Below are 12,192 nucleotides of genomic sequence, written 5' to 3'. Positions count from 1 at the left end.
AATGGCCGCCCAAAAGAATTTGATCGACGAGCTCATTAGTAGCGGAGTGCAGCCCGAGCCTGCGCCCATCAAACAACCGGAATCTGAACCATTTGTCATTCCTCCAATTCAAACCACTTTTGAAGGAGTTTTCAACCCGCAGTATACTTACACTCAAAATCCTCCGTTCTATCCTCCCTATGGGCAAGGATTTCAGCCTCAAGGTGGTCAAGGTGATTCAAACATGCCTCCGGATCCACAAGCTTTTTATCAGACTACTGCAGAGCCTGTGGTGCCGGAGCACACTGTTCAAACCAAGCCAGAAGTGGGAGAGTCGTCTGCCCCGGTTGATATGAAGTTACTCAAGCGGTTGGATCGTTTCGATGAGTTCATCAGGAAAAGCCAAGGTTTAAGCAAACAAGGGGTGTTAGACTACGATGATCTGTGCCTGTTTCCAAATGTACAGCTGCCCGTGGGGTTCAAGACCCCGAAGTTCAATAAATATGATGGTACGGGCAATCCTAAGACACACTTGCGTTTGTTTGCCAACAAGTTGGGCAGACCGGTAGATGATGAAAACTTGCCATTAAGGTTATTTCCAGAGAGTCTAGAAGGAGACGCACTCGATTGGTATTCAAACTTAAAGCCGGAGGAGGTGAAGACTTGGCTTGATCTATCCAACGCCTTCATCAGACAATACGAATATAACTGCGAGCTAGCACCGACCAGAACTACTTTGGAAGGCACAAAGAGACGACCATCTGAAGATCATAAGACATACGCCAAAAGATGGAGAAAGATAGCTGCTAAGGTTGAGCCTCCAATGACCGAAGATGAAATTGTTCGCACTTTTATAAAGGCGCATGATCCTCCACACTTTGAAGAAATCTTCCGTATGACCGGATGTTCATTTGCTGCGATTGTGAATAAACTCGAAGAGTATGATGATTTTGTGAGATCCGGAAAAATTATTAACGTCTCTGCCTTAAAATCGCAAGTAGAAGCTTTGCAAGGGCAAGGGAGCAGTGGAAAGAAGCCGCAGTTTAAAAAGAAAGAGGGGTATGCAACTTTTATCTGGAACCAGAACCCTTCACCCGAACCCCGATACCAACACAATCCAACCTATCAACCACATTACCCTTATTATTCAAACCCGCACCATGTATATACTACCAATATCCACCACCCTCGACCTCGCCCAAGCTATCCTAACCCGCCTTTAGCTCCTTTTCAAGTTTCTCAACCAAATCCGCCCCAAAACAGACCTCGCCCTCCATATAACCCAAAATTTCCTCCCCCAAATAGACCTGTTTACAACCATCCTCAACCTCCTGAACCTTACAACCGACCCCCTAGCCGTACATTTACCAATTTAGGCAGGCCTCTAGACCAATTGTATGACCAGTTAAAGGCCGCCGGGAAAATTGGTATGGTACCCCTCCTACCTATCCATATGGCATGCCCGCTTGGTATAACCCGCAAGCTGTCTGTGCTTATCATTCAGGGGCACCCGGACATTCAACTTTGGATTGCAAGGCTCTTAAGCATAAAGTTCAAGATATGATTGAAGCTGGAGAGATTGTAATTAGGAAAAAGGAGGCACAAGGGCCGAATATAAATAGGAACCCCTTGCCGGAACATGCTAATACCATTGGGGTCATTCTGGACGACGCAGAGTATGACGAGCTAGCCCAAAAATTGGCAAGGGAAACTGAGGTGTTTGGGGTCACAGACCAACCATTCATAATAGAAGATGAACCGTTTGAGGAGGATAAAAGACCTTTTATTTTGGATCTCACTCCAGCTGAGAGCGAGGCTTCGGAGCCAGTGGTCATCGAATTCCCAGGGCAGGAGCCTGTTCTAAGTTTGCAGCAAGTGCCATGGAATTACAATGAATCTGTCATACAAATTGGAGGAAAGCCAGTTGCCAAAGAGGAGGTGTTAGTGGTCACTAGATCAGGGAGGATTGCAAGTCTGTTTGGAGCTACCGTTCCGATTCAAACAAACAGCCCCGAGCAGCCCGCTAAACCAACAATTACTGAGAAAGAAACCTTGGATTTTCTTAAAAGGCTGCAAAGAAGCGAATATAACGTAGTCGAGAAGCTAAGCAAGTCGCCCGCCCAAATATCCATGTTGGATCTGCTTTTTTCTTCGGATATGCATAGGGATGCGTTGCTAGAAGTGTTGACCAAAGCTCAAATCCCTAAGGACATTTCGGTTGCTAATTTCTCACATATAGTTGGGAGTGTGTTATTTACAAAACAAATCACTTTCTCTGATGATGAATTACCGGCGGAAGGCAGTGGACATAACAAGGCTCTGTACATAGCCGTGAGGTGCAACAGGAAAATTTTGCCAAAGGTGTTGATTGACAATGAATCTGCGCTTAATATCTGTCCTTGGAGTACCTTGGAAAAGCTAGGGTTGCAAGATATCAAGCTAAGGCCTTCAGCGACCATAGTTAGAGGTTTTGATGGAGCACAAAGAGAACCTATAGGAGAAGTGGATTTAGTAGTCGAGATGGGGCCCGCACAGTTTCAAATAGCTTGCCAAGTTATGCACTTTCCTAGTGTTTACAATATTTTGCTTGGAAGGCCGTGGATTCATAAGTCCGAGGCTGTGCCTTCTTCATTGCATCAATTGTTGAAATTCATAGTAAATGACAAATTGATAACTATCTTTGCCGAGGAGGATTGCTTCGTGATTGCTGATTCTGGGTCCAAAGAAGATGGTAGCCGAAACGCCACAATGACCCCTCATAGCACAGCTGATATCGTCTCCGTAAGTTGGATAACAAAAGAGGAACGAGCTCTGTCAAAAGCCAGTGTCATGATGGCTAAGGAAATGATCCGCGGAGGATATGAGTTTGACAAAGGGCTGGGACGTGATTTACAAGGAATTCTGAAACCAGTGGAAATTGTGGAGAAAAATGATTCATTCGGTTTGGGTTTCCGACCAACCGCTAAAGACATCAAAGAAATGAAGGAACGCAAGAGAGCAGAGAAGGAAGGCAGGCAAAAGGCCCTTGATATTCCACCACTGCATTATACTTTTCCACGACCAACCGAGGTGATCACGTCAGAGATTAACCCAGTTGACGAAATCGAAACTAGTTTGGCCCAATTGTTCGTTGGGACAACATTTGGAGACAGTTTCCCAGATGAGGCCGAGTTTCCCGACGTCCCTGAAGGATCAATTTCCAATTGGACAGCCGAGTTTCTGCCCATTCAGAAGGAGTTTCGGTAAAACTAAAGGGGTTTGTCATTCATGCGAATTCATGAAAATACTTCTGCATCTGTAAATAGCTAATGAAAGCATCTTTACCTTTGACTAAAATTCGCATATGTAAATATTGTTTCCGCTTGCTTTCTTTTTGTTTTCGCTTTCAATCAAAGGTTTTATGAAAATGCACAAGTGGTTCTTGTCATGTTGTTTTGTTTATTCGTTTGTCATATTGCTTGTTCATTTGTTTGTTGTATATTTGTTTGCTTATTATCACACATTCGTTAATTCTTTCAGATGGCCAAAAATAAAATTATTCGACCCTTTGGATATCACTATTCTTGAATTCAATAATGGCAATCTCTATATCACTCACGACTTGGAGGTCTGGGAATCCGAGCTCCAAAGCGAGAGTGATAATGAGGAGGTATTCGATTCTTTTGCAAAGGACTTTGAACAATATGAGGAGAAACCAAAACTGAACCTGGAAGAAACAGAAAAGGTTAACATTGGCACTAAAGATGAAGTTAAGGAGGTGCAAATTAGTATTCATTTGAATGAGAGGCAGAAAAAGGAGATGCTTGAAGTTTTGACTATGTTCCAGGATGTATTCGCGTGGTCCTATGATGATATGACTGGTATTTCAACTGATGTGGTAGTGCATAAGTTGCCCACAGACCCTACTTTTCCACCCGTAAAACAAAAACCCCGAAAATTCAAACCAGATATGAGCCTCAAAATAAAAGAGAAAATTGAAAAACAACTCAAAACCAACATTATCATTGTTTCCCATTACCCTATTTGGCTTTCGAATCCAGTCCCTGTTCCAAAAAAGAATGGAGAGGTGCGAGTTTGTGTTGATTATAGAGACCTCAACAAGGCCAGTCCTAAAGATGATTTTCCTCTGCCAAATATTCACATTCTCCTGGACAATACCGCTGGGCATGAGATTGAATCTTTTTGTGATTGCTTCGCTGGATACCACCAGATTTTGATGGCAGAAGACGATAGGGAGAAGACTGCTTTTATCACCCCTTGGGGCACATTTTGCTACCGAGTGATGCCATTTGGTCTAAAGAATGCCGGAGCTACTTATCAAAGAACCATGACCACCCTGTTTCATGATATGATCCACCGGGAGATGGAGGTCTACGTGGATGACATCATAATCAAGTCTAAAAGAGCAGAGGACCATTTGGTTGATTTGAAGAAGCTGTTCGAAAGGTTGCGAAAGTACAATTTGAAGCTAAATCCTATAAAGTGTGCCTTTGGAGCACCAGCTGGTAAGCTGTTGGGCTTCATTGTCAGTAAAAGAGGCATAGAGATAGATCCAGCAAAAATCAAAGCAATTCGAGATATGCCAGTGCCGAAAACTCAGAAGGACGTGAAAAGTTTCTTAGGAAAGATCAATTTTATTGGGAGATTCATTGCCCAGCTAACTACCACATGCGAGCCGTTGTTCAAATTGTTGAGAAAGAATGTGCCGTTGTACTGGAGTGAAGAATGCCAACAAGCTTTTGATAAAATCAAAGATTATTTGTTACATCCGCCAGTCTTGGTGCCACCCAAGCCGGGTCGACCATTAATCATGTACCTATCTGTGCTTGAAGAAGCAGTTGGTTGTGTCCTTGGGCAGCATGATGACTCTGGAAAGAAGGAGCAAGCCATTTACTATCTAAGCAAGAAGTTCACGCAGTATGAGGCTAATTATTCATTCATTGAGAAAAGCTGCTGTGCATTGGCCTGGGCAGCTCAAATGCTGAGACACTACCTGTTGAGCCATACCACTTATCTTATTTCCCGATCTGATCCTTTGAAGTATCTCTTGGAGAAGCCGATGCTAACTGGACGTCTGGCTAAATGGCAGATAATTCTCTCAGAGTTTGATATTGTTTTCACTTCACAGAAGGCTGTCAAGGGGCAAGCTATAGCTGATCATTTGACAGAAAATCCAAGGGATGAAGATTATCAACTACTTCATACTTATTTCCCTGATGAGAAAGTCTTATTTGTAGGCGCCACGGACGATATAAGTGAGCAAAGCTCTGAATGGAGGCTTTTCTTTGATGGAGCTTCGAATTCCCTCGGAGCTGGAATTGGAGCTGTTTTGGTTTCACCCGAAGGGAAGCACTACCCTGCCGCTGCCAAATTGCAATTTGCCTGCACAAACAACATGGTTGAATATGAAGCCTGCATTTTCGGTCTCAAAATGGCTTTAGAAATGGAAATCAAAGAGTTGATAGCTTTCAGTGATTCAGATTTGCTCGTGCACCAAACCTTGAAGCAGTGGGTAACCAAAGATTCAAAAAATTTTGCCCTACCATTGTAGTTTGCTCACTCTGGCCAAGCAATTTCAAAATTTGGAGTTCAGACATCTCCCGCGAGCCCGAAACGCATTTGCTGATGCTTTGGCCACCTTAGCTTCTATGATCCAGTATCCAGATGAATTGAGGATCGAACCTATTCATATTCAACTTCAAGACAAGCCTACCCACTGTTGGGTTGTAGACAAGTCCTCTGACAATATTCCTTGGTATAATGATATTAAGGAGTTTCTCAAAACTGGATCTTACCCTCTGCATGCTAGTGCAAAGGACAAGGGTTTTCTGCGTAGAATGGCTTCAAAATTTTTCTTGAGTGGAGAAGTTTTATACAAAAGAACCTCAGATTTGAACCTTTTAAGGTGCATTGATGAAGACGAAGCTCAATATATGATGAAAGAAGTGCATAGTGGCGTTTGTGGACCTCACATGAATGGCCATTTGCTAGCAAAGAAAATCATGAGAACCGGATACTTCTGGCTTACTATGGAGCGTGATTGTATAGATTTTGTCCGGAGATGTATAAAATGTCAAATGCATGGTGACGTTATACGTGTTCCACCCACTGAATTGCATAGTATGATCGCCCCATGGCCCTGTTCAATGTGGGGTATGGACGTGATTGGTACAATTGATCCTCCCGCTTCAAATGGACATCGATTTATATTGGTGGCAATTGAGTACTTTACCAAATGGGTTGAAACGGAGTCATTCAAACATGTAACGAAGAAAGTGGTTGCCAATTTCTTTAGAGATCACATCATCTGTCGCTTTGGAGTACCCGAAACGCTTATTACAGACAATGCCAAGAATTTGAACAATGACATGGTAGACGGATTATGTGAGCAGTTCAAAATCAGACACCGCAACTCTGCCATTTATAGGCCTCAGATGAATGGAGCTGTGGAAGCCGCAAACAAGAATTTGAAGAAGATTATTCGCAAAATGACTGAAAGGCATCGCGATTGGCATGAAAAGTTGCCTTATGCATTAATGGCGTATCGGACTTCTATCCGGACATCGACTGGGGCAACGCCATATTCACTCATGTATGGAATGGAAGCTGTATTACCAGCTGAAGTTGAAATCCCTTCGCTACGAATCCTCATGGAAGCTAAATTGGAAGAGGCTGATTGGATAAAGCAGCGCCATGAGCAATTGACTTTGATCGATGAAAAGCGGTTCAATGCTATCTGTCATGGTCAGTGCTATCAGAAACGTGTGGCCCAAACTTACAACAAAAAAGTCCATCGACGTGCATTTGAAGAAGGTGACAAAGTACTAAAGCGAATTTTTCCAATGCAAGATGAAGCTAAAGGCAAATTTGCTCCAAATTGGCAAGGGCCGTTCATTGTCCAAAAGGTATTACCTGGCGGAGCACTTATTTTGGCAGAAATGGATGGACGAACATTCCCTCAACCCATCAACTCAGACATGTGCAAGAGGTTTTTCATTTGATCATGCAAAATTTCTTTAGAAATTCATGCAAATGGCGAAATGCAAGTCAGGCCATCTTCTTTTACACTTAAAAAACATTTTATCTCTACTTTTCCCCTTTGAGCCATCAGAATTGACAAATTTTCGCTTGATAACCCCTGAGAATTGCAAACCCCACACTGGGGAAAATTTATTTTGAAAGAGAGATGATCAAAAAGAAAAGAGAACCCCACACTGGGGCAAATTTAGTTTTTAAAGAAAAATGAAGAAAGTAAGGAAAATGCAATGAAGAAAATGCAAAGAGAGAAAATTCGATCAAACTGGGGCAAATTTTCCTCAGTTTCGTTCAAGATCGGAAACGATTTCAAAATACTGCAATCTCAAGTTATTTCACACCTCGCATCAAAATTTGCTTTCAAGCCTCAACCTTTCTTGAAAAACACCCCACCTGACCTCATTACAAAACCCAAAATCCTGGCTTTCGTCACTTGTTGCATTTCTATTAGGAAATTTGTTAATCAACTGGCAAGTGATGTCCATAATGCCTTCGCCTAATCTTACAAGGGAAGTGCATTTTACTGATGCCATAAATCTTTAGTTCATATTTCTGAGTCGAGCATGGTCAAGATATTTCATTGTTCTTTAGGTGAAAACCCGAAAGGGCGCCTTGGAAAAGAAAAGAAGAAAAGAAAAAAAAAGAAAAAGAAAAAAGAAAAAAAAAGAAAAAAGAAGAAAAAAAGAGAAAAAGACAAAACAAAAACAAAAAGGGTGGGGGCAACCTTGGTGAAAACCCGAAAGGGCGCCAAGGCAGGTTTTCTCGACAAGACGAGCACGAGAAGGAACAGCTGGTGACCTGGTTCATTTGGACTTTCCCTCATGATTGTGATACTTCTGCCAGAATCGAATTCCGAAGCAAATATATCCAAAAGCTTGAACATGATATTCGTTGGCCAAATTTGTATTTTTCTTTACAAATATTCTTTTGCAAAATGTATTTTTCTAAACCTCTTGGTTTCTCTCGATTATTTGCGTTCGACTACTTGTGGTTGTCTGCATTCTTTTGCATGCTCATCTTTGCCTGACATAGGAAATCATCTTGCATATATCATTGATTTTTATGTGACAAATTTTTCATGCATCATTCTTTCACCATTGGATTCGAATGGATGGTAAACCCTAAGGTTTGTGCAAGGATAGGGGAATTCAATCATCTATTAAAGGAAGTAAGATGCAACAAAGCTGCTACATAGATTTGGTGACGTGGTAAATATGTACTTTATCAGTCTCAGAAATGGAAAGGTTTCAAAATTACAAGTTCAACTAAGCCAGACGCCGCAGAACAGAAGCAAAAACATCACAAGACTCATGTTTACACGATTCTCAAGGCAAACCGGATCAAATGATGGTGGCAAGTCCATTATTTCTTCTTTTCTTGCAGGAACGTTGTGTTTACAAATGAAAACAACCACTCTCCTTTTCGCACCTAAATCGATGACAGAAAAAGCTCCCCAGTAAGCAAAGACGAAGTGATAATGTTATTGGCAAAGCTTGATCATAAGAGAAAACATCAGCTATCGCTTCAGCTACAGAGATCAAATCTCCCTCTTGGTACAAAAGTTTGAACTACTCCCAGGTAAAAACTCAATTCATTGTTTAAACCTCCCCAATGAAGTCCCGTTTTAAATTCTTGTTCGGGTCAGTCCCGTTTTAAAATTTCTTATTCGGGTCAGTCCCGTTTTAAATTTCTCGTTCGGGTCAGTCCCGTTTTAAAATTTCTTGTTCGGGTCAGTCCCGTTTTAAATTCATGTTCGGGTCAGTCCCGTTTTAAATTCCTGTCAGTCCCGTTTTTAAATTCCTGTTCGGGTCAGTCCCGTTTTAAATTCATGTTCGGGTCAGTCCCGTTTTAAATTTCTCGTTCGGGTCAGTCCCGTTTTAAATTCATGTTCGGGTCAGTCCCGTTTTAAATTCCTGTTCGGGTCAGTCCCGTTTTCAATTTCTGTTCGGGTCAGTCCCGTTTTTAAATTCATGTTCGGGTCAGTCTTTTAAATTCATGTTCGGGTCAGTCCCGTTTTAAATTCATGTTCGGGTCAGTCCCGTTTTAAATTCATGTTCGGGTCAGTCCCGTTTTAAATTCCTGTTCGGGTCAGTCCCGTTTAAATTCCTGTTCGAGTCAGTCCCGTTTTAAATTTCCTGTTCGGGTCAGTCCCGTTTTAAATTCCTGTCCGTTGGAATCATTTTGTGGTCGAATAACACAGGTAAGTATTTGGTGTCTACTTCTTTGTCTCAAGTTTTTCCAAAACTCAGACAAATAGGGGCAAACTGTAGACACCAAATTTTTAGGGTATTTTTGTTTACTATTATTTTTATTTTTTATTAATTTTATTTACTTTTAGTCTTTTACTTTTATTTTTAAGTCATTTTTATCATAGAATTTATTGAAAAAAAAGAAGAAAAATCATTCAGTCAGAAAAATTTTAGCATTTTTGTTTTTATCTTTCATTCTTATTTTTTATCTATTTTTACTTGATTTTACTTAAATCGTTATTGTGGTTATTTTGTTTTTTTAAATGATTCATTGAAAAAAAAAAAAAGAAACGCGGAAATTCCTAAATAAGCAGCGTACTAACAGAATGCAGAAAACAAAAATGTAGCTTCATTTTTTCCAGTTGGTTTTCCGGGCATTTTTGCCCATTTTTCTACTCCATCGGATTGGCAATGCAAGGCCATCTGGCCTTCATCCGGGAACTCAAGGTCGAGAAACAAAAAGCCATCCAATGGCTTGGAATTCAGCAAAAGAAAAACGCAGCAGGTGAACCATAGATGCTAGGTTTTATGAGACATTTCGGGGGCCTATAAAGAGAAAAAGAAGAGGCTAGTGACGGCGGGGACAGAAACCAGAAATGAGGGTTTGGGAAAAAAAGAAAAACAGCCGAGAGCAAAAAGGAGAGGTTCGGGAATGACGGCTAAGTAGAAAGGCCAAGAGAGAAAGCTAGAAGAGGTTTTGACAATTGGAAAGCTGAGGGCTTTGTGAGAGTTGAGACCGAGAAAAGGTCACGAGCAAAGCTGAAAAACGGGGTTTGAAGGAGAGAGCGAGAGGGAACAATCTGGAAATCTTGGAGTTAGAAGAAAGCCTGAGAAACAGCGGAAAGGAGAAAACTTTTGCAGGTCTCCACCAGTAGCTTGAAGCCGTTCATCTTACCAAGAGGTAATTTTTGAACTTTCTTCCGTTCTTTTGCTTTCTGCACGTCGTGTTCTTCTTTGGTTGTTTAGTTCCACTTCCCTGTTATAGTCTTGACGTTGGAAATGGTAGGAAGTGCTGTGCTGGTTCGAAAGATTACGTCTTTGGTTGAATTTTGTTGGTCGTGTGTGTCCAGAATGTCATGGTTGTGAAGTTACAGAACATTATCCCAGATTTTGCATGATCTTGCTTGGGGTTTCGATAGCCTTTTTTGCAACTCAATTTCTCTGTCTCGTTCATGTGCTCAGCATCGAATTCTGATGAGATGTTTTAGGAGCCTTTCTATAGATTTTGCCTTGATAAGTCTAGTAGGTTGCTTGAACCATAGTGAGGTTATGTTTGTGTTTGAAAGTTTGCCGCAACAGGATTTGAAATTCTGGGTCTGTTACAACAATTTTTTTTTTTAAAAAATCAATCTCTTAGGCTGTTAAAAATTTTCCAGAATGGCTTAAGCTACCTCTTGGGTCTCGTTTTGTTGCTCCATGGGATCCCATGTGTATGTTTGCTGTTGTTTCGAGTAGCAAGGTGCGGTATGCCATTAGACGGCACCAAGTAGCTAACACCTGTGGCAGCCATGATTCTTTTTCTTTTCTTTGTTGGTGCAGGTTTTGGTTTTATATCTTGTGTTATCTTTGGTGATTCGGTTGATATTGATATTTTGTTTGGCTAAGATGATTTATCCATGTTAACCAAAGCTTGCTGCAACCTTATACTGCTAAGAAAAGCTACATTTCTGCTGTCCTTCATGTCGCTACAGTCCATAAAATGGGAGTAGTTATCCAGTTTACCGTTTAACCTTTGTGCCTAATTGATCATTGGTGAGACTAATGCAATGTTCTGCATTTAATATACGCGAACTCATAGCTGTAAAATTCCGCGGCCAAAACAAAAGAAGTTGCATTTTCTGTTCTATTTCTTTTCCGTGGCTGTTCATCGACCCTTACACTTAAGTGGCATGCTAATCTGGTTTGTTGGGATGTTGGAATTGTGTGTCACGTTGCTTAGATCATGGAGCTGCATTTTTCCCTTCTCATTATCCCAAGTCCACACAAGCCCACATTAGTTCATTCTCCTTTCCCTATCGCACAATCAATTTTAGGCTGACTGAAAATGCAGCAAGTTGTTGCAGCAGTTTCATCCGTAGGCCTGCATAAAATCTTAAGAGCTTGCATGGTTTCTTTCTATGTTTGTTGTTTGTTTGAGTTATAGTATTGTTGTAGCGTTTGCCTTAATCCAAAGCTTTTGATGTTGAAAAATTCTGATTCATTCTCGGTTGCCGAAAGCTTCATAGCTTGCTGAAACTTTGCTGCATTTTTTTTGCTTTTCCTTTCGGTCAATTCCAGTTCCTTGTTTGAATCCTGCAACCAAATTTTTGTGTTGGATTTAGTTGGTGTTTTGGTGGATTCGTCGGCATGATAAGATGGCCAAGAAAAATTGCAGTAAGAAAGATGTGAAGTAGCAGAAGACTAACTCCAGTTTGCAGAATGTTATTTCGTGATATTTGCATGAAATTCTGCTTGAAACTTTTCCAATTTTTGGCATTATTAAGGGATGTCCAGCCATGTTTAATTGGAGTAATTCAAGGCTATTGAATGAATCTGCTTTTGCTGAAATTGTGGAACCCTGTGCATGAAAATCTGCATCAAAGCCTTGCCGAGAGTTTCATCATTTGCTGAAGCTTTGCTGTGAAATGTTTTCCTACGTTACTTGCATGGAGTGTGCATGGAAATTTTTCAATAATTTCACTTTGACCCCTTGGCTTCCAACTAATGCTGCTATGACCCAGTCAATTGAATAATCTTCTCAATTTGGTCCTTGGTAGCTTTTAATTTTTGCAACTTCATTGCTTGCTTGATTCAATTAGCCACCAAATTTTGTTTAATTGCACTTAATTCGTGATTTTAAGAGCTTTATGACCAAGTGAGCTTGTGTTTTGTATATTTTCTTAACGTTCTTAATTAAATTGGTACCCTGACCATTTTATTATTTTGGAGG

General features: G+C 41.0%; 1 protein-coding gene across 1 annotated transcript; it reads left to right on the top strand.

Annotated features, from left to right (window-relative positions):
* Window positions 1-223: 223 nt before the first annotated feature.
* Window positions 224-10,867, top strand: LOC140015160 (uncharacterized). Its single transcript, XM_072067062.1, has 4 exons — window positions 224-488; window positions 1,484-3,159; window positions 10,621-10,693; window positions 10,803-10,867. Exons 1-4 carry the CDS (start codon window positions 224-226, stop codon window positions 10,865-10,867), a joined length of 2,079 nt encoding a protein of 692 aa, XP_071923163.1.
* Window positions 10,868-12,192: the final 1,325 nt, after the last annotated feature.

This window comes from Coffea arabica, chromosome 10e (genome assembly GCF_036785885.1).
Source record: "Coffea arabica cultivar ET-39 chromosome 10e, Coffea Arabica ET-39 HiFi, whole genome shotgun sequence".
Taxonomy (NCBI): domain Eukaryota; kingdom Viridiplantae; phylum Streptophyta; class Magnoliopsida; order Gentianales; family Rubiaceae; genus Coffea; species Coffea arabica.
The sequence above is the reverse complement of the archived record's forward strand: the minus strand, read 5'-3'. Positions and strand labels throughout refer to the sequence as shown.